General features: G+C 37.4%; 1 protein-coding gene across 2 annotated transcripts in view; it reads right to left on the reverse strand.

Moving 5' to 3' along the window:
• Positions 1–27,363, reverse strand: part of GAB1 (GRB2 associated binding protein 1) — a 131,719-nt gene that overhangs the window by 42,363 nt on the left and 61,993 nt on the right. For both annotated transcript variants that reach the window (XM_023226000.3, XM_023226001.3), the window contains exon 2: positions 8,703–8,997. In XM_023226000.3, coding sequence (XP_023081768.1) covers positions 8,703–8,997 — 295 coding nt within the window. The remainder of the gene's footprint in view (positions 1–8,702; positions 8,998–27,363) is intronic.

Here is a 27,363-nt window from a genome sequence, read left to right on the forward strand (position 1 = left end):
TTATAAAATGGTCATCAGACCCTACCCTGTGAAATGTTTTACTGTTTTGATTCAGTTGCAAATATACAGATTTATTTAAAAAGATTTAAAATACCACAAATTGTGACTCAGAGTTAATCCTTGAGGATTTAACAGAAGTATGAAAAATATTTATCTTTTAAAGAAGAGCTTAAAAAATATATATACAATATTGAGGAAAAACGAGCAGCCCACTCAGAAAACTGTTAATGTATCCTACAAACTGTATTCACAAGTATATTCCATATACTTCCCCTTTCCTCTACAGTAAAGGCATGGTAAAATGGAATAAACCAGCTCAATTTTTAGTTCTGACCAAAAAACACTACTCACTGGAAATACTTCCCTATATGAAATAGTATGAATTCTAGCTTTTCACTGTAACTACTAAAATAACTTTTTCAGGTGGTTGTTTTTACAGATACACTTTTAGCACTTTTTATAAACTTCATGGCTATACACTAAATGCACTGAGTAGAAAAGAAAATCACCTAGCCAGGCAATTACATTTGTCTGACTTTGTTTTATTAACACAATGGGACCATCTCATTGTTAACCTTCCACTTCTCCCACCTGTAAATGACAGAAGTATCTTACCCTCTTTATACCTGCAAGATCCTCTCAATTTTCTGAAAAGAGGACAGAGATTCAAAGGTTCCTTTTTTGAAAAAAAAAACAAAAAAAAAAAAAACAAAAAAAAAACCTTTTTCATAGCACATGAAGACATATATATATATATATATATATATATTTTTTAAAGACAGAGTCTCGCTCTGTCACCCAGGCTGGAGTGCAATGGCATGATCTCCGCTCACTGCAAGCTCCCCCTCCCAGGTTCACACCATTCTCCTGCCTCAGCCTCCTGAGTAGCTGGGACTACAGGCGCCCGCCACCTCGCCCGGCTGATTTTTTGTATTTTTAGTAGAGACCCCTCCAAACCACATTAACATACAGAGGACTTTAAAAGGGAAGAGGGAACCACTCCACTACTTTGGCTCAGACAATGCACTATCTACAATGCACTATCTTCAAAGTTGTAGTCTTTGGGATTATTTTACTCATGTTAATTTGACTATGTACTCAGCTCTGCATATTTTAATACAAGCATTTCACTGTGTGTAAATATTCTCTAACATTATATTTCTGACCAAAGCTAAGCAACTGGTCTGAAAAAATAAACTTCTGTTCTATTTTATAAAGACATGTGATTTGCCTCTATTCTATACTACCATACCGGTAATGGAAAAGGCCATTTTGCTTTCTGCCTTGAGTTTCTGACTTACTGCTCTTTCTAAGTAATGCTGGTATCAAGCTTCTAAGAACCAAACATGAGTTTAGGGTTTGCTTATGTGTATAAAGTTATTTCCTATTTCTTCAAACAGAAGGCATGAAGAGTACAATTAACATCCATTAAAGGCCAATAAGCTGCGGGAGCAAACTCCTAATCGAAATTTACTTAGGAAGTTATTAAGTACTGCTAGGGAAAGCCTTTCAGTGAAGAAGCTTCCAGTGAAGAGTAGATTATCATGTGATGAAATCCACAAATAATAAACTGGCCCACATGACCCCTAACCTCATGCCCGGTTTATTCTATTTGAAACCATAATGCCCTCGTGTTAGTATCCCTCACAAAAGTTGGGGTGCCAAGACAATGACTCTAAACATTCAAAATAATTACTTAAAGAAACCCCAAATGGCAGAAGAGTTGAAGCCCGAGGAAACAATTCTATTCTTTCTTATTCGTGAGGTAGAAGGTTTCAAACTTGACGTGACAGGCTCTTTTGATTTTGTAACCACTAACTTACTGTACCTGAGCATACCATAATAAAACTGTGGTGAGCCCCATGTTCTTTTCAGGAGACCAGATAGGATTCTTTTCCCTGAAGATGGGCTATATCTACTGATAGAATAATTTTTTTGGTTTCTAGTGTAAAAGTTTACCTTCGTGTTCACAATTAAATGTAAACAGGTCAGGGTTACTCTGCTTCTATTGATTAATGACTTATCTGGTGTGCTTAAGAATTTTTCTTCCTGTAAAGAGAAGCATTTCGAATAGAACTGTCTAACTTAGCAAATAAGGGTCTACAAAGAGCATGCATCATCATTAATGCTAACATACCATTTTCTCACTTCTAAATACACCATTTTTTATGGAAGAACATTTGAAAAAGGCAAAGCTAACAAGTGGATACAAATAAGACATGGCAGTAGTTGCAATTTTCTGGGAAGCAGCCTGCATTGCAGTTTCTTCAATTTATTCACTCAACTACTGAAGACGCTTAAATATAGCATGATCTGTTTAATCTGTTTCAAGTAGAAAAACTTTTTATTTGCCATGACTCTCTCTTTAGTAGATTGTGAAATATTCTTGGAGACTTTAAAATAAACCTTTAAGAAATGCTGACAAATGCCGTAATTCTTATCCAGAGGTTTGAAGGCCTAAGAATCACTTGTGGGGAATTGTAGATACCTAATTGACTGGGCCCCACCATAGGAGACTCAATAAATCAAGATCTCAGGAGCAGTGGCTTGGAAATGTGCAAAAAAAGAAAAAAAAAAAAAAAAAAAGAAAAAGAAAAAAGAACTAAAAACTCTCTAGTTGAATTGGTTCTCAGGAAAATGCAAATTAACACCACAAGATACCACTAACATCCAATAGAATAGCTAAAATTAAAGACTGACAACATCAAACATTGATGAGAATATAAGCTCTCACACGCTGCTGGTAGGTAGGCAACTGGTACACTAACTCTGGAAAACTACACCTGTTCAACCTATTAAAGCTAAATATACGTCTGTACTGTAACACAGCAGTCATACTCATGGGTGTATACCCAAAAGAACTAAGTGTTTATGTTCATCAAAGACATATAAAGAAATGTTCACTACAGCTTTGTGTTAACTAAAAATTGAAAACAACCCAAACATCAATCAACACTCAAATAGATCCATAATTTGTGATATATTCACACAATGAAATGCTACAAGGAATGAAGAACTGTTGTTACATGCTACCACATGGATGAATCTCACAGGCTTAATACTGGAGAAAATAATGGTTCCACTTACATAAAGTTCAAGAATAGGCCAAACTAATCCATAGTAATAAAAGCAATTTTTAAAAAAGTTAATTTGGGTGGAGGCTTTACTGGAAAGAGGCACGAGAAAATTTTCTAGGGGAGGAGGGAAGTGTTCCATTTCTTAATCTGAGGGGCAGTTATACACAGACATCTGTATTCTCCATGTAGATACAGATCAATATATAAAACTACATTGAACTGTATGCTTAAGATTTGTGCCCCTCACAGTAAGTTATACCTCAATAAAAAAAAGTAAATAAAAAGAAATTTTAAAAAGCCCCCAATTGAGAAAGACTGCTTTACAGGAAAGAAAGTGTATGTATATTCTTACATGTTAGTTTAACCTACTTGACTCAAGGGGAGAATATCAAACAGATAATTTTACTTATTTTTTATTAAGCCACCATGATATGCGCATTTTGAGAAAAGCAACTCAGAGGCAACTTTCTAATTCTGCATCTAATTAGACTAGAGGCCTTTATATGAAGTTAGTGAGCTGCTTCCCAATACTTGTTTAGCAGATCTAACAGCTTCTACCTTGTGTTGTAGAAACAAAAATAAATCTGTACATTTCCAAGAAAAACAAAGAAATTAGTTTCTACCCTCAAAACTACTAAAGAAAAGCATTCATAGGAATCACACACAGTTTAATGAGCTAGGACTTAAAAACAGATATAGCCTGCCAGCACTTTGAGTATTCAATAATAGCAGTGGTCACCTGGGGCAGCGGAAATAACATGGTAACGATATTTTGAGAGGTTCCTGGAATCAAAACACAGGTCAGATTTTTCCCTTTTCCTTTTGTTTTCAGGGGAAAATTAGTTATTCTCACAGGGACTGGGGACAGTTATTTTCTTAGACTGTGATAACCAGGCATGGTCTATTTCTTCTCACATCTAGTCTGAAATTAGCATAGTAAAAAATTATCTTGTGCTGTTAGCTAATTTTCAAGCCAAGAGTAGGAGGACAGTCAGCTCTCTGAAACAGGAAGAACAGAGGGCTTGGGACAGATCTAGATAAAAACAAAAACATCTATTATTTAGTGATTGGTGGTGATATCTATTTGGACACAAGAGAATATAAAGCAGGTAGTCAAGTCAGTGGAAGAACAAAGGCATTTTGATGTTTACCCTGTCCTATTAAACTGTATGAATATGATTACAAAGGATAATAGCAGTATTCTGCTGTTTAGAACTTAAATGTGTGAAATACTTTCAAAGTCTTTTTGCAGTTTTGCCATTATGGATCAAAAACCAAAATTACAGAATAAATATGATTTTGGCTGCTTAATACTACATAATGAAGAACTGTTCATGCTTTACAGATTCATTCCAAGAAACTCAACAAATACTTCAACACAGTATATTAAGACACTTCTAAATGCGGCTATTTGGGGAAATAACCAGGATGAAGTTTTGAAAAATCTCAATCATAGAATTTAAAAAATAAATGCAGTTGCATTTTGATATAGCTCATTACCTCAATGTAGAATGTATTGGCAGATTAAAGTCCTTAGATACTTGTTTTCTCTGTTAATGAACACATAAAACTGACTTGTGATTAACACAGCTGTACTTGGTAGCCAACTCACAGACTATATATAAGAAATCTGATTAATCATACTATGAATTTTCTTACAACCCTCCCCCAACCATGGATATTGTAAAGACGAAAAGTTCACAAATTGAGAGTTGCATTCAACTTAAATATACCTCTCATCTTTTTTTTTTTGTAAGGACCTGGGAGTTTTGCCACTGAAAAGATCACTGCAGCTTCTACGTTTTGAAACTTCACCTCTATTTGGTAGAAATTTTATAACATGAAAACAGACATCGGGAGAGACTGATTCTGACTTCTAAAATTGATGAAAATGTTCTGCTAAGTACAAAAATAAAGCTCTCAGTACATTATCAGTTATAATCACAGAGCCACTGAAAACTACCTAGGCTTTTCCTGACCCTCTTAAGATTAAATCAGATGCTGCTGCTAACTATGCTTATCTAGTTCTTCTTTAGCAGAGCGTTTATGAATCAGTAGTATAATTCCTGGATTATTTGTCTCTCCTACTAGACTGACTGTAAGCTCTATGAGCAAAAGAACTATATTCATAAACTTCCACATAATTATACTTTTACACATATATATACACTGTATATATATTTTAATGTATAATTTATATATACATGTGTATATATAAACTTGCACTCATCAATTATTATCATGAATTATTTTGGATATTTCTCTTAATGACTCCTCTCCCATTAGATGCTCAGTCTGTGATGTTTACCTTTTGGCTCCTTAACTAATCACCTAATGTATATCTGTTGAATGAATTCCCACAGCCTAGTAGAGTGTCAGCAAACTCAAATAATTTGTTGACCTAATCAATCAATTTTCTAAAAGCACACCAAGCTTTCCTTCTCAGAGCTGAGTGGGTGTCTGTCAGGCTCCCAAACGATAAGAATCATCCTAAGGTGGCCAAATAGACAAGACGCTGTGCCTTAAAACTTGCAAAGTTAATCTCAGACACTTGAGAATTAGAAATTCTTATTCTGGGTTCTCAACTCTACCCACCCTTGAATGGGCTTCAAAAAATCAGACTCATATTCCTTGACTGAAGAATGCACATTCTGTATAAGAACATCCCATTTCCTTTGTAAATATATTTAGGAGCATTGTAAAAAGAAGTAAGAGCGGTGGAAGGACATCTACGACTTAGCTTTTTGGATCAGCTCAATCTATACAGACAACCAACAGAGACAAAAGTCTGCCCTTATGTCACCCCAAACAAATTCTACATTGAAAAGGCAATAGGCAAACAAGAAGAAGATGATAAAATGACAAATTATTTTAACTGAAAATCCATCACATAATAAAACTAATGTGCTGTCTAAATCCAATAATTATCATTACTGACTAGATGTTAACCATTAAAAAGAGCTATCTTATTTGTAATTTTAACTCTGAAACCCTCTGCTGCACTCAAATACAAACTATAAATGCAAACAGGAAAGGATAGGGTTTTAACTGAAGTTAGAAGTAGCACCCCCATGCCCACTTACACTGTGATCACATTTAGTAACTGCACAAAAACAACTGAAGCCTTAATTCCTCCTGTGAAACAATTTCTTGAGGTTTTTAATCACTAGGGCTCTGCTGAAGATCTCTATTTCATCAGCCCCTCCTAGCGAAGCTGGATCCTTCCTTCCCTCTTAGAGTGCTGTTCCCGTGAGATTCTGAACTCCCTCATCAAGGGGTTTCCCCAACCCCACTGGGCAAACCCCAGCCCTGGCAGGCTCCTTTCCCCAGGGCTGCTGACTGGCCAGAGAGGAAGCAGCACGCTGGCCTGAGCTCATTAGAGATGATTAGTTCTACTTCAATCCGAATCTTGGTGTTGATTATTAACACAATTTTCCACTCCTTATGGTATCTACAGCACTCCTAAATGTAGATGTTCGGAAATGCACACTTCTAAATGTGAGTATAACCACAAAGACAAGAAGGTCAAAGACCTCAGTTCACCTTTATTTCTGATTCTTGGCTCTACAAAGCTACTTTGTACTGGAGTCCCCTACCTACGTGTTTAGCGTTTGTTTAAAAAGGAAGAGCAGAGAGAAGAAGTGGTTAGCCAGCTATAAAAAAGTGCCTGGGGTCAGGTGCAGTGGCTCACGCCTGTAATCCCAGCACTTTGGGAGGCTGAGGCGGGTGGATCACTTGAGGCCAGGAGTTGAGACCAGCCTGGCCAACATGGTGAAACCCCATCTCTGTTAAAAATACTAACAATTAGCCAAGCATGGTGGTGCACACCTGTAATCCCAGCTACTCAGAAGGCTGAGGCACGAGAATTGCTTGAACCTGGGAGACAGAGGTTGCAGTGAGCAGAGATCATGCCACTGTACTCCAGCCTAGGTGACAAAGTGAGACCCTACCTCAAAAATAATAATAATAATAATGATAATAAAGTACCCAAGGTAGAATTCCCCTTGTAAAATTCTTCTTGAGCCCTCTAGTCACTCAGCTCTTTCCAGGATAGGTACCCCAAATCTCAGTCCCTCATTCAAGATCTGTAAGCAACTGTCCTTGGGCCTTTTCCATTCAGAGCCCTCCTGCCCCAGTCAAGTAAAATTCAGTTCCCTCTTTGGGTCTGTTCTTTCCCAAGTCCCTAAGCCTGGAGGGTTCTGCATCCCTCCTTTCATTTATGCAGAAATACTATTTCTTTCAAAAGCCTACATTTTGCAATTTATTTTCCTTTCAGAAGCTTTCCTTCACTACCTCTTACCCAAACCTTGAACCCCTCTTCCTTCCTCCATGCTCCTTGTAGGACCTGTGCTAAGTAATTCATTTGTTTGGTACTTGTTCATTGTGTTTTGTGACTGATTCTCACTTGCATTTCACAGGTAATGATAATCTCCTTGGCTATTTCCCAACTTCATAACCCATTTATGCTTGAGGTTGCAATTTTTTGAATGTTTACAATCAGACCTTGGCGATGACCTTGAGCAGTGGGATAAAAATAACTCCCACATGCTTGGCGTTCCAATAATGGAACACTAGGCATAAATGGGATAATCTAATATAGTTTTTTGAGACGGTGTGTTGCTCTGTCACCCAGACTGGAGTGCAATGGTGCAGTCTTGGCTCACTGTAGCCTCCACCTCCTGGGTTCAAGCAATTCTCCTGCCTCAGCCTCCTGAGTAGCTGGAACTACAGGCATGTGCCACCACGCCAGGATAATTTTTGTATTTTTAGTAGAGATGGCGTTTCACCATGTTGACCAGGCTGGTCTTGAAGAACTCCTGACCTCAAGTAATCCACCTGCCTCAGTCTCCCAAAGTGCAGGGACTACACGAATGAGCCACTGTGCCCGGCCATAATCTAATATAGTTTTTAAATACATTTTTAAACAGCACCTAAAGAACTGGGTTGCGTTCCATAAAAGTGCTTTTTTTTTTTCTTTTTTTTGAGATGGAGTCTCACTCTGTCGTCCAGGCTGAAGTGCAGTGGCGCCATCTCGGCTCACTGCAAGCTCCGTCTCTTGGGTTCACGCCATCTCCTGCCTCAGCCTCCTGAGTAGCTGGGATCACAGGTGTCTGCCACAAAGCCCGGCTTTTTTTTTTCTTTCCTTTTTTGTATTTTTAGTAGAGACAGGGTTTCACTGTGTTAGCCAGAATGGTCTTGATCTCCTGACCTCGTGATCTGCCCGCCTCAGCCTCCCAGAGTGCTGGGTTTGCAGGCATGAGCCACCGCGCCCGGCCAAATATGCTATTTTTTAATAGGTGAAAAATAGTCAAATATCCACAGTGTTATATGGTTAAACTGAATATTTATATTGGAACTCAATAAATGTTCTTAAAATGTCTTCTTGTCACCTTCTACCTCAGGATATTTAAAAACTGCCCCAATATGTCTAAGTCTGTCACTCTAAAACTTGTAAACAGTTTCTCCCCAAACTAATTAAAGGAGTCAGTGCTTTTTCCAAATGTCAAGTTCCTATTATAAAAATAAAACATAATATTGTGTAACTAAAATAACAAAGAATTGTATGACATTTCTAGAAATGTAGCAGAAAAGAAGAATTCAGGTTGAATAATATCTTGAACTCACCTTCTTCTGTTGGATTAAACCCACAGATGTCACAAATACAACGAACCCACTTATTCATCTCCTCCTCGCTGTCTGCTACCAAGTAGAAAATCCGGTCAATAGTGTTGATATCAAAAATGTAGCTGTTTTCAAACTCTTTTTTGTTAAATGTCAATCCAGCATCTACTTGTTGACATAAATTTAAATCAATAATACGAATAGGCTTCTTGGCATGATCATTTTTGTAATATTCCAAAACATCTGGATCTCCAGTTAAACGGCCACTGCGTAACACGAACCATCTCCTCTTCCATGCCTAGAAACAAAACAAAAATATCCATTCAGTATTAACTTGAGATAATATTTTCAAAAAGATGCACATTTATCAAACTGATTTTACAAATGCATTGTTCAGAGAAAGTCACAATATGTGTGTGTGTATTTGTGTGTGTGTTTTTACCACAGGATATCTGCCACTCTGCAAAGCAATGTTTACTAACAATTCAATTAACTTAATAATGTATATATATTCAGTATCTTCTATTAAATCTCCTGCTATATAATATCAAGGCAATAAATCAAGGAAGATTCAGTTTTTACTAAATATGAAAAAGTCATGGTTTCAACAAATGGTGTTAGGAAAACTAGAAATCCATGTGCAAAAGAATGAAGCTGGACATTTTGTTAAGTAAAACAAGCCAGTCATAAAAAGACAAATATTGTATGATTCCACTTATATGAGGTAGTTCAAGTAGTCAAATTCATACAGACAGAAAGCAGAATGGTGTTTGTCAGCCCCTGGGGGGAGGTGGGGAATGGAGAGTTATTCTAGCATCTAATGGGCCTAGAGTTTTAGTTGAAGATAAAGTTCTGGAGATGATGGTGGCCATGGTTGCAGTGGCGCTGTGATTGTATTAATACTTAATGCTAGTGAACTGTATATTAAAAATAGTTAAAATGATCAATTTTGTTATGTATATTTTGCCACAATTTTTTAAAAAGCAACAAATTTTCATGCGTTAGTATCATTCCATAAAGAATACACATAAAGCTGCTTCTTCATAAGACTCCTACAGATTTTAAACATTTAAAAGGCTTCTCTTTTTTTTAGGTGTAGTGGTAAGAAGTAGGGAGGGGAAAAAGGGTTTTGAAGCTTTTCTGGCTTCTTGCCTGGGAAGCAATCGATTGTGTCTCTCTTTTAGCCACACAGCCTGTTGTTCAAAGACTACACGAATAAGACCTGTATTCTTGAGTATGGGATTTAACTCTTTTTAATAATTCCCCTCCTCTTCCCAACAAACACACATGGGCAATCTGTACTACACTCATCATACACCTCCTCCACAGGTTCTGGTAAAATTTGAAGTTAATACTACACCTAGAGAAGAAGCCTAAAAATTATTTTACTATCACCCTCCCTAAATCTATGTTCACCAAATAATAAAAGCAGAACCAAATGACAAACAGTCTTCCTTATCAGCTTTTAACCCCAACATGTGTGCCTGGAAACAAACTTACACCTTACTCCTCTTTGAAATTATTCCTCAGGGAGGCAGCTAGACAGAAAGAGGCCTATTTTAGCAAGTCTCAGTCATTTACTGAGAGACATTCTCTGCTCCAGATTCAACATTCTAGGTAAGATTGCCTCAAGAGGACACTCTGGGGCTGGGCACAGTGGCTCATGCCTGTAATTCCAGCACGTTGGGAGGCTGACGTGGGCGGATCACTTGAGGTCAGGAGTTTGAGACCAGCCTGGTCAACATGGTGAAACCCGTCTCTACTAAAAAATACAAAAATTAGCTGGATGTGGTGGCAGGTTCCTGTAATCCTAGCTACTCAGGAGGCTGAGGCAGGAGAATGGCTTAAACCCGGAGTGGGAGGTTGCAGTGAGCTGAGATCACTGTGCTCCAGCCTGGACAGAACAAGACTCCTCCTCCTCAAAAAAAAAGAAAAAAAAAAAAAAAAAGAAGAAGAAGAAGAAAGCAGGGCAGGCGGTAGTGGGGACACTCTGGGAAGTGGAAGGACTCAGAAACAAGACATCTTATGAACCCCAGTGGAATAAAACATTCCCTTTGCTACTTGTGGGAAGGAAAACAAGTATATAATTCATTATTGCTACCTTCAAAGAATTGACTAATTGTGAAAAAAAGGTTTAACACACATGAAAATACTTGAGACTATAGCAACCCAGGCAAAATGTCTGCAGAGGTATTGCTAAATGAACAGGTATTCCTTTAACAAGGAATATTTAGGCAATCCTTTAACAAGAGGATTACTAGAGAGATCACAAAGACCTAAAAACATTATATAGGTCTTTAATATCATCAATATTTTAAATTAACTTCTCATTCTTCACCGAGCTCAAAGGAATACGTAAATAATTCGTGTCCGGGGGAAGGCAGGGTAGAATCCTATGGATGTTTTAGATAATATTGAAAGTCATAAAGTGTTGGATTCACATGATTTTAGCACTGTGTTCTGGAGTATAAAAATCCATTCATTGAATATGGATCTACTCACTGCAAAATAAATAAATACCCCCTCTTAGTAAAATTATGCCTCTATGGATACTTCCCTATCAAGCAGTAAGCTTTAAAAAGTAATGCAGAAGTAAAGCAAAATAATATAGAATATGATGTTATTTATACAGGGCTCTAAAGAAATCGTATCTTTCAGTAAGTGATTTTTCCAGACAGTGAAGCTTCATTTAAAGATGATGTATTTAAAGATACAGAAATGACTTTTTAAAACTTAATATTGTCTTGCATGCAAATCTTTCTAAAATGCTTTACTACATTCTTCACTAAACATAATCCATTCCCCAATGATTCAGACTAAGTGTTATAAGCATCCATTTCTATACTGCACTTTAAGAGGCTGTCAGAGGCTATTGCACTGTATGGAGTGTCATTTGCCCCTGTACTATTAAATAGTACCATATTGCTGTGCTTGTATAGCTCATCTTTTAAATACAGTTTCCTGTCTTTTTTCTCTCAATTTTTATCAACTGTCACTTTTCCCCTCCAATAATAGGGTTTATAGGAGGCTAAACTCTTACCTGTCTCAGGGACTTTGCACATGTTTTCTCCTAAATACATTTTATTCTTTCCCTCACTTTTTGCCTGGCCAACTCCAACCTTCACGGCTTCTCTTTCCTGACTACCCTCAACGCAACCAACTCCAGTGTAAAGTAAAGTAATAGCATAGTTTTAGAGATCCTATTACTTACCTATGTAGTGATTGTGTAATTTTGCAATTCAATTTTTCCTTGTATTTATTTGTGTAGTATCTAACTCCCCAAACAGACTGAACAGTTTGGTAAGATAGCGACCATGTCTGCTTTATTTGCCATAGCACTGGGCCTGGTACATAGAATATCTGTACAATAAATAAATAGAATTCTCCTGAGAGAGTAGACTTGTAAAATTTTTGAGATTAGATTTGATACATGGGCCACAATGAAGACAGTGCTTTCAAAGCATCTTCCATTTGAGAAAAAGAACTCCAATACTGAACACATACATAATAAAATAAACATAAATAACTTTACCAAAACACATGCACAAAACATCTTGGGAAAATGGCAAAAACAGAAAAGCATGAAACATGTCCTTTTGCTACAGCTTATGTGTCACTCTTTGTTTTCCAGCTAACTGTGGCTCCCCCCATTCATTCCTTGGTTTCCCTATTGAAATCACATTGTTAAAAATCAAAAAGCCCTTAGGAACTAAAATAAATAATCAAGAAATGAGTAGCAATGAATTGAGGTGCACTAGATATATTGGGCTTGCGATTAGAGGCTGAGTAGACATTATACAAGACGTGAACCCTTACGGCAGGAAATTACAGCATTAAAACACAGAACTTAGCCAAGCAGCACCTGCCATTTATTTATTTATTTTTAACATGGTCCAAATGTGACTGTTTGTCTCAGTCACAAAATGAGTCACCCTCATTGAATCTGGCACAGATTAAACTGGAAAACAAAAGCAATTACATAAACTACACACTTTAATAAGGCAGATACAAAGGTTCTCTGGATTATGGTACAAAGCACAATTTAGCCACAGAATAAAGCTTGATGCTCGACAAGAGAACTGACATCAGCACCCTTGCTAATCTCAGCACAAAAGCGTCTCTATGTTTTGTCAGAGCACAAAACGGGCCCACATAAATCAGTCTTTGTTATCTGAAAATATCTGAGATTCTTAAAGTTTGTCCTATTTTTATCCTTGCTGCCTTGGTAGCTCGAGAGAAAGCCATACACTGCCTTGCCAATCCTGCAGAGCAGTAGCAGACAAAAAGGACAGGCTTTCTAGAAACCTTCAAAACCAAATACTCAAAGTAATTTTAAAAGAAATTCAAACAAAAAAGCATTTTAACGATTAGACTGCCATTACGAGCAGGTAATGAGGAAGCTAAAATTTGCAAGATGTCTGCATAGTTGAGAAGGACTATGTAAAAACTTATTTTGTAGCCATTTCTTATATGCAATAGTCACTCCAATTTTGAGTTGAACAAATAATGTTGTTAACAAGAAGTAAACAGTTAAGTCTGGATTTGGGGGTAACTTAAAAGTACCAATATCTTAAGCCAATTCCCTATGCTCCTGTGACTGCCTCCTGTGCCTACAGGTTAAAAGCCAAACTCTGGCAGGGTACACAGGGCCCTCCAATCAACTCGTGCCCCATCTCCACCCCTAAATCTTTCCAGCCTCACTTCTTGCCTCTCTGCCTTCCAACCACATTGGAAATATTTGTAGTTTCCCAAACACTCTGCTCTGTCCTGCCTCTGACCTCTTGGCACAAAATCTACTCCCTAGATTTTAGCTCAGCCCTCTGAGGCTCTGAGCTCTCTATTTCCACCTTGTTCCTACATCATTTGACATCTCTACATTTGAATTGTTACTGAGGGCTGAAGGCATTTTAACCTTTCTTCTTTCCTTTCCCATTGCCTAGCGCTAAGGAGGTGCTCGGTCAATGTCTGCTAAATACGCAATCAAAAATATTTGAGGCAAGGATTAAAAATACAGAAGTTCTCATTACTATTTATGCATTACAGGGATAGTGATATAACTGCGATCTGCCCAGCACATTCAAGAATTGGTTAGACAAGCCTAGAGGTGTGTATTTTAAAACTCTACAGACATAAAAGAGATGTTTTTAAACATCATTTTAAAAGAACTATTTTTTAAACATTTTCTGTATTTAGCAAATTAGATATGCTAACCTGTAGAACTGTCACACTGAAGCTGGGTCTTAAGACAGGCTTTTCACACACCTTAGAGTATGGGTAAGAAAGTACAGATAGAGTCCCACTATTTGGTGGGAAGGAAATATATTTTAACCTGGATTAACCCCAAGCCATTAATGGCTGTAACATTACTAACAAATTCACAAATTTTGCCTAATTAACCTAACTAGCAAATTGCTTCAGCTTTAAAGAAAAACATTGTAACTGCTGTACACCCCATTTTGTGAGTTCTCTGTGGTATAAATGACAGCTCACATGCCTGGTGTGATGCTTGCCAAAATTCCCTAATCTTTTCCCTGTACCTTTACTGGAAGAGCTAATTATGGAGGAAGTAGCCAATATATGGGCAGGCAAGAGAGAAGATCAGAGAAGAGGTCAGGGTGGTCCATGGGTTCTCTAACCTGAATGCACATTAGAAATATCCGGAGAGCTTTGCTTCAAAAAAAAAAAAAAAAAAAAAAAGCTTGGGGCTTCACCTCAGGCCAACTAGATTATAATATAGGGGGGTGGGGATGAAGGGAATAGGCAGCTTTAAACACTCAACAGATGATTCTAATGTGCCACCAAGATTGAGAACCACAGATCCAATCAATAGGATTATACTGGTCATTAAAGTAAAATTTCCAAAAAAAAAAAAAAAAAAAAAAACACAGGTCCTTTCAAGCCTACGTCTCATTCTTCATCTTCTTATAGTAATACCTTCTGTCCATGTCAGTGCTGTCTCTATCTTCCTATTTTTGTTCACAATATTTACCCCACTAGCAAATATCTTTCAAACCCAATTCATTCTTCAAGGTTCTTTTTTCCCAACCTTCCCCTTTCCTCCCCACACCCTCCCTTTCTACCACTGACAATCAATTACTGCTCTGTAATACCTCATGCATTGCTGTAGAATAGACTGGAACAGTTTATTATTTAACATTTTCAAACTCTCCAAACACTTACGAATTATTTTCACAACTGGACATTAAGCTCCTTGAAAGCTAATTCCTTTTTTTTTTTTTTTGTATCTGCAACAGCACTTCACACATTGTAAGTGCTCAAAGCCTTGGTGAGATGTTGTCCATCAGAATAATCATCACAGAGAGCCATTGAGATTAAATAAAAAGACTTCAGATGGGAAAAAAAAGTTCAAAGTTGTTATTGAAGTCCACACTCCTTCAGTAAGATGGCATACATGGTTCTTCCAAACCATACTTAACTGTCTCATCTCTCCAATCTCTTACCTCCACAGATGGCCTCGGACAGCACCCACATGGTCCTTGTTGGTTTTTCAGTCTGAAATACCTTATCTCCCTCACCATGAGCTCCTACTCATCCTTCAAGAACTACCTCAAGACCTGCTCTTTAAAGCTTTCCTCAACTCCCCCTGAGATAAGGCATCTGCTCCTGTTGCTCTGAGCTCTCAGCAATATCGCACAAGTAGTCCATTAACAAGCCCATTCCCTTAAGCACTTGAAAAAGAACTCTGCTGACTGCATCTTGGGGTCTCTTGGTAGTTGTTAAGCCCTAACAAAGTATACCTTGTCCAGATAGCTGAAGAGCAACACTTTCTACATTCCTGAGCCAACTTCCCTTCTACCAGGAAGCCTCACCACTATAATTTTACTAACCCTTTCTTTTCCTGAGAAAGTGTGGGGAAAAAAGTACAGCAGAATTTTTTATTTTGAAATCTCTTGCCGGGCACGGTGGCTCAAGCCTGTAATCCCAGCACTTTGGGAGGCCGAGATGGGCAGACCACGAGGTCAGGAGAACGAGACCATCCTGGCTAACATGGTGAAACCCCGTCTCTACTAAAAATACAAAAAAAAAAAAAAATTAGCCAGGCGAGGTGGCGGGCGCCTGTAATCCCAGCTACTTGCGAGGCTGAGGCAGGAGAATGGCGTGAACCCGGGAGGCAGAGCTTGCAGTGAGCTGAGATCCGGCCACTGCACTCCAGCCTGAGCGACAGAGCGAGACTCCGTCTCAAAAAAAAAAAAAAGAAATCTCTTAAAGGGTATTTCACAACGGATATTTAAGGAAAGACCATTACTGTGACTTCTTTAGTAGAATTCAAAATTTCAATATACTCTCAGAAATCTGTAAAACGTTGGGGTTGAAGATGTGTGTTTCACAAGATGAAAATGCTATTTTTCATAAGATAGGTTGTAATCTAAATTTTATCAGCAGAATAATGGTCAAATAAATTATGGAACAGCTACACAATAAAGCTAGGCAAGTCATTCAAAAAGTGACACAGATCTATACACATGAGCAATGCCCACAAGATAGCTGTTAAATAAAAAAAACAAGGTGCGGAATTGTACATACAGTATATAATTCCATTTGTGTGAGATAACTGTGTGTTTGTACAAACACACACTATGTTTAGAGAACAGGTCTGGAAGGACACATACTAAGTTGTTAACTGTGATGACTAGGAATAGGCCAGATGAAAGGGCCAGATGAGTCTCATATTTTTATTTTATATACTTTGTTTTTCAAAATGTTTCCATTTATTGCTTTTATAGTTTTAAAAAATTATATGTTTAAAATAATCTAGGAATGATGTGCACAGAACAAAAAGTTTGTGTGTATGTGGAAATGCTATTTTATTATTACTCTGCAATTAGTGAATGGATATTTAACTTTTCTTTTAAATATAGAATTCCTGGATACATGTGGAAGGAGTCTTAGCCAGGAAATAGCCTAGACAGATAAAGAATAACGACTTTAAAGACTGGCACTTAGGGGGTTAAACAAATAAACAAGGAAAGTTGGGAACACTTAAAATGGAGGAATTAATTTATTTTTCTTTCCTTAAAGTCATTATAATATATTGCTTTAATTTTCTTTAAAAACCATGCAGTTAATGGTAATACATTTAGATATTTAAATACCTAAAAAAAGTACTTTGGGAATTACTTTGCCTATTAAAAATATTTCCATAATACTATTACTAGGGTAAATAAAATAAAGAAAAACAAATTAACCATGAAGCAGGGACAAAGGAAAATCATTTGCTTTAAAATACTTGAGTTGTTTTCCAGGAAGCACCATCTTTTCTCATAGAGCAAAATAAGGAAAAAACAGGCTCGGTGGAAGTTTCCACTCCACTGGCTCTATCATTATGATCATCTGTTCCAAACACACAGAAGCCTAAAATTTCCTGTTTTCAAACTATTGTCACCATTTTCTAGCCTTGTGCTATCTGAGCTAACTTTAGCTTAGTAATATAAACAAAAGAATACACCGAAAATAATGCAGAACAATGCCTAGATCTAAGCTTTCAACTGTTCCATAAACTTAAGATATTAGAGTTTACATACATTGCCTGGATACAACAAATTAGTTGGAAATAAAACAATTTCATAAGAGGAAAAAAATCAAATTTGACTCAGAAATACTATACTAGCTAGGGAAAGACTTCAGGAATTTTGACTTCTCAATAATAGTGCATATAATTTACTTGTTGAAACTACTGCTAAATTAATGTCTACCTCAAAGCCTAGGCATAAGCACTACATAAAATAAACAAAAAGCCAAAAAAAAAAAAAAAAAAAAAAGCAATGACAAAAACCCCTTAGTATTTAATATACACAGGTGGTTCTTAAACTTTTTCTGGGTCATAGACTGCTTTGAGTATCTGATTAAAGTAATGAAAACTTTTCTTAGAAAAAAGGCATATAGGTAATATTGTACAGTTTTAAGGGTTCACAGGACCCCTGTTAACACGTTAAGAACACTGAAAATAGGACTTGACTTTAATACATCTTACTACCGAGAACAATTTGGTATGAGGCTGGTATGCCTTGGACCCCAATTAGGAAAATTTATTTATTAAGTTCCACAGGAAAGTATGTCACCTCATGGCTGTATTAATTCTCATTACAGCATTGTGGGGCAAGCTGAGTATATTTTTACTTGAAAGTACCATTTCATTTCTCTCCTCATATTCCCAATTGTTGGGGCTGTGCCCACACTCTAACTCTGGTGGTTTTGTAAGCTTCCTTACCCTAACCAAGAGGAGGCTGAAAAAGTGAGAAACTGGCTGGGAGCCAAACAAAGTTAAACATGCAATGTTCCATGTGAGTAGGATGGTGGCCTGGGGTGACTCACAGCTCAGTGTGTACTGGGAAGAAAGGCCACTGGCCTTGGGTCCACTGGAGCTCACCCTTTTCTTACCACCATGTGCAGTCAGTCAGTGAGCTCAGGTCAGGATGTGGGCAGAGGAAAATGGGGACACAGAGTTCACTTCATCTTTTGAGACTGGCTTTTGGCCTACTTCTGGCCAAGACAAGAGTTACTTGGAGTTTACATGCCATCTGGCCAGCTAGAGATTTGGAACATGAGTTGCAACTAGTGAAGAACAAGTCTTCTGCCCATCTCCCTAAGACCTTGTGGAGGCAGAAGTGGTGCAAATGTCCAGGCAGATTCCTACCAATCTAGCTGAATACAGCAAAAAATGCAATAAAGAACCCTGAGCACTGCCATGAGCTCCAAAACATGTCCACAGTCACTGAGCTATTCCATTTCTAGGACTCTCACCTAAGGAAATAATGAAAAAAAAAAAAAAAATGTGGCTAAATACCTAGGCACCAAAATATTCAGCACAGTATTGTTTCTATAAGTAAATATTTGAAATGATCTAAATAGTCAACAGAAGGTAGGATGATCAACTATCCCAGTTTTCCTGAGACTACTGTCGTTTTAGCTCTGCAAGTGCCACATCCTAGAAAATGGCTCAGTCCGGAACAAACCCGGATGGTTGGTCACAATAGGAAACTGAGTAAATAAACGATGATATACCACCATACAGGAGTCTTACACAGCCATCAAAGTGATGCTTAGGAATGTCTTTTTTTTTTTTTTAAGAGATTTTTTCTCCCCATGGTTTGCAAAATTCCCAAAATACTGAGAGATCATGGTAAGAAACTCATATTTTCCATGTGGAGTAGATGGAATTTGGTGTGAAGGAGTACTGACAACACCTTTCTTTCTGCAAATACTGGCTCCCCTGTCACCTCGGCCAGGTCCAGCTGACTACTCCAAAATGTCCACAGTACCTTGTGCAAACCTCCATCATAGCACTCTCCCTTGGCATTTCAATCAACCCTTTGTACAGCTGCTTTCCTCCCCCAAGACTCTGTCTTATTCCTCTTTAAGTGTTCAGCATAGTGTACAGCATGCAAGGACTTGGTGGTTAAAAGGCATGGGTAGTAACTGTTGCCTGAATAAATGAACGAATGAATGAATGTCTTAATTCATTTGGTAATGATGCTGTCTCTGTTCTTCACTAACTTGGCCTTCAGGTATAATGGATGATGTAACAAACCAATAGTGGGTTTTCTTATTGTTGTAAGAATTCAGCCATAAACTCTCAAATCTCCAGCCCACAAGGCTCAGTGAACACAAAGTGAAACTAACTTAATTAGGGAATAAGTCAATATGAACCCTGGGAGACTGAAACCGTGCCAATATGTTAATATTAGGCGCCTACAACTTCACAGTGCCTACAGTACTATGAGAAGGCCCACACATTTTAGTCATTGAATATTATCTGATAGCATTTTTATGTATATATACATATACAGTCTCTCTCTGTATATCCATACATTTGTGTGTATGTGTGTGTGTGTGTGATGACTTCCCAGTCTCTCAGAGGGCAGAATGTAACGTCGTCACAGAGAATAAAGATAAAATGGCATATGCTATGAAGTATAATGTCAATGTCCATTTGACGTTTAATAACGTCTTGTTTAAATAAAGAATAAGACCATGAGAAAATAAATGTTTTTTATGCAGCAGAAAATTCATGTCATCTCTCAAATTAAAGACATAATCTTCCTGCACAGAAGCAAATTCTAACTGCAGTTTTAGAGCAGTGCTGTCCAACAGAACTTTCTGTGATAATGAAAATGGCTGTGCTGACCATCACAGGATCCATTAGCCACATGTGACTACAAAACTTGAAAAGTGGCTGATGCAACTGAGGAACTGATTTTCTAACTTATTTAAATTTAGTCACATGTCGCTAGCAGCTATCATATGGACAATGCAGTTTGTTTTTGGTTTTGAAACAGGGTCTCGCTCTGTTGCCCAGGCTGTGTGCAATGGTGCAGTCACGGCTCACAGCAGCATCAACCTCCTGGGCTCAAGCAATCCTCCCACCTCAGCCTTTCCGGTAGCTGGGACCACACGTGCATGCCACCACGCCTGGCTAACGTTTCAATTTTTTGGTAGAGATTAGGTTTCAGTGGGTTGCCCAGGTTGGACAGTGCAGTTTTAAAGGATATTTCTTCAACTTAAGAGACAAGCAAGATCAATTGCTGAAGAAGGTACAGCTCTAATAATAAAATCCACAACAAATATTTAAATTGTGTAATGCTATTGCAAGCAGTTGTGCCTGAGATCCTAACAAGTATGTGGGTCTATTTCCTAATTTCACCGTGTTCCACAAACTTACTCTTTCCTAAAAATATGTCTCATATGTTGTTATTATCATGATTAGGAAAGGAAATGCTTGCTTAAATAAAATTGATCATTAATAAAACACCAATTAATAAAACACAATCCAGAATTTCTCAATGAAAATTTATCTTCAAAAAATGAACTGATCCTAAATTATATTTCTTGTTCAGCTATCCAATCCAAAATAATTATTTCTGGGTTAGAACTACTGTTTTGAGTCTCCAGCAAAACAAAACATTCCCATTTTCTTTTCTGAGTTTCTTATTGAACATTCACCACAATTTACAACAAAATAAAACGCTGCTATATTAAGATTTGTATCACTGTTTAAAAACAACACTTTCACATTAAGAACTAGAGGGAAAACACTGAAGTGTTACAAATCAAATTTCAAATTTCCATAATTATATTTATATGTAAAAAGCCAAAATAATGCTTAAATATCATTTTCTTCTGAACATAAAACTCAGTCTAAAGCTCCCAGAACAAGATATATGGCAATGAAAAGTTTCTTTAGAAAGACATCCTTCCAAGGAGATAAATTATGCATTCTGGAGCCACTGACTATAAACTACATTAAGTCCAATAAGCAAGAATGAATAACTTCATCTAAAGAGAAGGACTAAGTACAAGGTTGAATGCAAGAAAAAAATTATGGCACAGATTACAAAATCAAGATGTCTGATGCAAATGTGGAAGGCTCAGCTCAAGTGCCAATAATGACGTCTCCCTCTTTCCCCATGTGGGCTAGGGGTGTCACCCTTTCATAAAACGTGATTCTTGGAGGAAAACGATTCTTCATGCATGCACCATGCAGAAAATCATCTCACCATACAAGAAAAATGGTTGCCTATTTATTTCTTTTTGTTTTCAATAAATCCAAGCGCCATCTTGCCTATTTTATGGTGTTTTGCCCCTAAAATGAGCCCAGCTTTCTTTTTTCTGTCAACTTTTCATCTCCCTCTACACTACCCAAGCCTCATAACCTTTGGTCAACAGGAAATAGATACAATGGACTGAAAAGAACAGTGGTTGTAAGGATTTGTATTGTATATGCATGATTTAATGCTTGAGGACAAGGAGAGAAGTGTTGAAGGAAAAGAGAAAATGACTTGCTACTTCTGCCAGAGAAATAACAGTGCCATCTGGCAGAACCCAACTCATCTTGTGCTCCAAGCAAAATTGTTACCAGTTCACAAAAGCTAAAAAAAAAAAAATAAAGAAGAAAAAAGAAAACAAGTACACATACAATCACCCATATAGATAGGTTAGATTAGATTAGATAGACCATGTGCAGTTGACACAAGATAACTTACACACTCATCTGCTTTCAACATGTTAGAAACCCAGTGAGACAACCCGAGTCATTCAGAAAGTGCTGGCATCTGAGGTAACAGACAACAACCGTGTCTGACTTGCCAAATTGGAAGTTCACTAAAGTCTGTAAAAGCTAAAAATAACCACATAAACATGTTTACGGCGTTTTAAAAATACAGGATCTGCACTGTCTTCTAAATATAAACCTTGAGTTTGGAGCACAGGGATTGGCTTTGGGTTTAAGTAGATGTCATCTGGACATCCCACATTTCACCACAGAATTTCACATTTCAGTATTTTACTTTAAATATACAATTGTTGGTATTTAACTAGAATGAAGAAGGGTAGGACAGGGGAAGGTGAACAAGAAAGGAAGAGATGGTACCTATTCCCCCATTTAATTAGAGGGCTTCAAAATACCACAAATCTCCAACTCTTTTTTTTTTTTTTTTAATTTTTTTTTTTATTATACTTTAAGTTCTAGGGTACATGTGCATAACGTGCAGGTTTGTTACATATGTATACTTGTGCCATGTTGGTGTGCTGCACCCATCAACTCGTCAGCACCCATCAATTCGTCATTTGTATCAGGTATAACTCCCAATGCAATCCCTCTCCCCTCCCCCCTCCCCATGATAGGCCCCGGTGTGTGATGTTCCCCTTCCCGAGTCCAAGTGATGTCATTGTTCAGTTCCCACCTATGAGTGAGAACATGTGGTGTTTGGTTTTCTGTTCTTGTGATAGTTTGCTAAGAATGATGGTTTCCAGCTGCATCCATGTCCCTACAAAGGACGCAAACTCATCCTTTTTTACGGCTGCATAATATTCCATGGTGTATATGTGCCACATTTTCTTAATCCAGTCTGTGACTGATGGACATTTGGGTTGATTCCAAGTCTTTGCTATTGTGAATAGTGCCACAATAAACATACATGTGCATGTGTCTTTATAGCAGCATGATTTACAATCCTTTGGGTATATACCCAGTAGTGGGATGGCTGGGTCATATGGTACATCTAGATCTAGATCCCTGAGGAATCGCCATACTGTTTTCCATAATGGTTGAACTAGTTTACAATCCCACCAACAGTGTAAAAGTGTTCCTATTTCTCCACATCCTCTCCAGCACCTGTTGTTTCCTGACTTTTTAATGATTGCCATTCTAACTGGTGTGAGATGGTATGTCATTGTGGTTTTGATTTGCATTTCTCTGATGGCCAGTGATGATGAGCATTTTTTCATGTGTCTGTTGGCTGTATGAATGTCGTCTTTTGAGAAATGTCTGTTCATATCCTTTGCCCACTTTTTGATGGGGTTGTTTGTTTTTTTCTTATAAATTTGTTTGAGTTCTTTGTGGTCGAACCTGACCTTCATGAAATTCTGAAGGAAGTTATCTGGCCTGTATTTTTCCACTCAACACATCCCCTCTCCAATCCAGTGATCTCTTCCCCATTCCTCATTCCTAAGACTGTAGATAGATACTGGTGAAATAGAGAAAAGTAGGCCAGAAGTCAAGTGGAACACAGATACATATGCTATGAACACAGACAAACGTCCTTATATCCCAAATGGTACATAAGGGTAGGCATGTTAAAGACAACAATTCTCTTTGTTGTTCTGTTCCTGGAAAAGCTAGATAATTCTAAATCAAACACAGGGAAAATTTTCCAACTAAAATCCGTAATGCTTGAATCAACCTGGATTGCCTAGGGCAGTTATTCTAAGATTATGAAGGATTCAAAGGAATATTTTATTAGTGTAGACAAAAGTCTATTTGGTCTCTATAATTTATGTGAAATCACTCTTAGCACTGGATAGCATTGGTTTAAATTTTCTCATCTTTAATTCTAAGAAATCTTAAAATTTTAGCAGCTGCTAAAAAGAAGAGGAAAAAAAACCCTGCAAACATAAGCTTAGCTTATACTTATAAATCATAAATTTTAAATGTCTTTGCCTCTTAAAGTACTATGGTGGAGTCTATTATTTCTGAAGGTTGTCCGATATCCAAGCAAAGTGTTCTCCAGAAAAAAAAAATCATGTAAGCTATATGGGCATTTACTTTAACAAATTTATTTTTAATAAAAAGCTAGCAACAACGTCAACTGAAAAGTGAGGGGGAAAATTATACATAATCCTGCCACCATTAAAAAATCTGTCTCCATATTTTCATCTAATCTTTATTCATATCATACATACTTTTAAGTAGCTAGTTTTTAAAATAAGGATGAATATATCTTTGGTTTCATGAGCCACACAACCTTCTGAAGCAGGTTTAAAATTTTAATTCCTTAATTTTCCACCTATTGTGACTTTTCCCAAGTCTTGCTTACCATGCTAGAATTATGGAGGAAAAGATGAAGCCCTCACTGAAATGCTTCCTGAAACCCATGAAGAAAATGCATTTCATGATTATAAAAACACTAGATATTTATTTACTTTCTAACTCAACAAAGCATCCCAAAATCATTCTAGCATTTAAGATATGTAATTATAACTCAATGAATGTTCTGTTAGGCCTTGCTCAGTCTGGTACAGAATGCAGTTGATGCTCTAAGCAAATAATGACTAAAACAAATCTGTATAATCCTCACAACAGAAATGTTATCCCCTTGTTTACCAACAATTGCAGTCTCACAGTGTGTGGAATGATTTATTAAATCTAATAGATGAATAATTTATTCCAAAAAAAGATCTCTTGATACTTCAATTTATGTTAAGCATTGTAACCTAAAGACAGTCTCAGAAAAAAAATCAGCTTCACTCCTAGACAATTTAAGTGTTTGTACTTTAAAACTTTACTAGACAACCTACTTATAGTTATCTACAAAGATAACTGTTCCAACCTAGAGAGAAAGTTGAGAAAACAAAACACATCTGTAGTTAAAATAAATTTTATGATATAAAAAAAGAAATAAAAACAAAAACACCCTTCTGTATTTTGCTGAATAACTGACCACAAAGAGGCAAAGCAATGATTTTTTTTTTTTTTTTTTGAGATGGAGTCTTGCTCCGTTGCCCAGGCTGGAGTACAGTGGTGTGATCTCGGCTCACTGCAACCTCTGCCTCCCAGGTTCAAGTGACTCTCCTGCCTCAGCCTCCCAAGTAGCTGGGATTACAGGTGTGTGCTGCCACACCCAGATCATTTTCTGTATTTTTAGTAGAGATGGGGTTTCATTGTGTTGGCCAGGCTGGTCTTGAACTCCCAACCTCAGGTGATCTGCTTGCCTCAGCCTCCTAAAGTGCTGGGATTACAGACGTGAGCCATTGCACCCAGCCATTGCTTGACTTTCATTTAAAGAGTCTGTAACCCCAGGTTGGCTAAAGTAAATACATTTTTGGTAACTGGAATTGATTCTTGCTGGAGCAAAGATAAAGGAAGAATTAAAAATAAAAAATAAAAAGTCTTCAGCTAGCCTCCCAAGACATGGCATAGATTAAGAAGGGGAACTTATTCTCTCACAACTGAAGCCCCAACTCCAGCTCCATATGGCATTCTAATCATTATGAGCTGTTATAAAGGAATAATTAGAAATAAAAACCACCCAGCATTAGCCATCAAGAATCTCTTTTGTTTCCTTTCACAGCCTAGTCTTTTCACCAAATGGCTTAGGAGGCAGCCATAACTACCCCCTTTCTGTACTCAATCATCCAGGCTCTTTCTCTTTGCTGCTGTATTTTCAAAACTGAACACATGGACACGTGCCTGACAAAAAGTAGAGACTCAGGCCAGGCATAGTGGCTCACGCATGTAGTCCCAGCACTTTGGGAGGCCAAGTAGGGTGGATCATTTGAGATCAGGAGATCAAGACCAGCCTGGTCAACATGGTGAAACCCTGTCTCTACTAAAAATACAAAACAATGAGCCAGGCGTGGTGGCACACACCTGTAATCTGAGCTACTGGGGAGACTGAGGCATGAGAATCACTTGAACCCAGGAGGTGGAGGATGCAGTGAGCCGAGATCACACCACTCTATCACCAGCCTGGGTGATAGAGTGAAATCCTATCTCAAACAAACAAACAAAAAAAGTAGAGACTGAATTTAGTGTGGATGGGTAAACAAAATAGGGATCGTCATTACAGTCATAAATACACAACTAAGTGTTCGTTATTAAGTGGTTCACTGGTAGACATACCAGAAAAAAAAATAAAAAATTACTATGACAACGAATTTTTAAATTACCATTAAACTTGTGGAAACATGTTTATATTTTAAATGCAAAAATAAGTGTGCTAAAAATCACTTTGAGTGCCCTTATAAGAAGGACAAATGAAGGGAAAGACTTTCCCCCACAGTATGGAGAAGGAGCAGCAAACATGTCACGTAAATGTATACTGGATGCAGTGTATTGATACGGGTTTCTTTTCTTCTCTATTATTTTGTCTGCCCCCTAGTGGAGTGCTTATGAGCAGGGAAAATTTCAAAAAAGGCAAAATGTGGGAAAACAAACAAAAACACAACAATATAAAACACAAAGCACAAAGAGGTTACCTGTACTTTGAACTGCAAATCAGTCACTCAAAAACAGAAAGATTACTTATGAATTCCTATTAAACACTTTTGTCCTAGAAACAGAACTTTTGTTTCAACTTGGGTAGGTCAACTATTTCCTTGTGCACCTTTGGACTTTTGATCATTGCCTTTTAAGGAAAAGCTGACATCTTTGATTGCATCTAGGTAGTATATTGCTTTCTTAATATTTAAGAAGACAATTTACTGGCTGCTAGTTTCAAGATTGACATGGTCTGGCCACTTTTGGTTTTCAGATGTCCTAGACATGAATAACAAACAAAATCATTTCCATAAAGACAACTCTGAAAAATCTAAGATTTCATTTCCAAAGTATTTCAAAATCAAAGAACAGGTAAAGTAAAAGACACATGGTTCAGTGATGGCAGACTGTGTGACTCCTACCAGAAAGCACACTCATCTAGACGGGGATCTTTCTGTCTAGAAAGGGTGTGGGTTTTGTCTGTCTCTCCTCTACACCAACGGGCCATTTTACTTAATTTTTTTTTCTTGTAAAGATGAGATTTCCTCGTGTTGCTTAGGTTGGTCTCGAACTCCTGAGCTCAAGCGATCCTCCTGCCTCAGCTTCCCAAAGTGCTGGGATTACAGATGTGAGTCACTGCACCCGGCCAGCTGCCCATTTTATACTAGAGTTTTGTACTAACATACACAGTTATTTAAATATAAAGATAACAGACACTACAACTAATTTATGTAAACAACCAATCAGATGGCCCCCCCCACCCACCCACCCCCTACCATCATTAGTGACATAAATTTTCAAGACAGACAGCCAGGGTTACACAAATGACACACACTGAACAAAACATCAGAAAATCATCCCGAAAGGGAGATACAAGTAGTGGATATAGTTTCTGGCCTTAAATGATTCAGTGTTCTATTTCTTGATTTCTAGAGCACACAGAATGCATAAGTCATGATTATTATAAACAAAATGATTTGTAGAGGCAATTCTAGATTTTCTCTCATATTTAAATACTTGAACATATAAAACTTCCCCCTGCAACAGCAGAAATTCTGCTTCTAAAAACTGTGTAAAAATCAAATGAGAGAGCCACACAAAAAAAATTCTGAAATGAATAAAGATACTAAAATAAGCAGAGTTTATTTTCTTAATTACCATTTTAACAGC

Source organism: Piliocolobus tephrosceles, chromosome 3 (genome assembly GCF_002776525.5).
Source record: "Piliocolobus tephrosceles isolate RC106 chromosome 3, ASM277652v3, whole genome shotgun sequence".
Lineage (NCBI taxonomy): Eukaryota > Metazoa > Chordata > Mammalia > Primates > Cercopithecidae > Piliocolobus > Piliocolobus tephrosceles.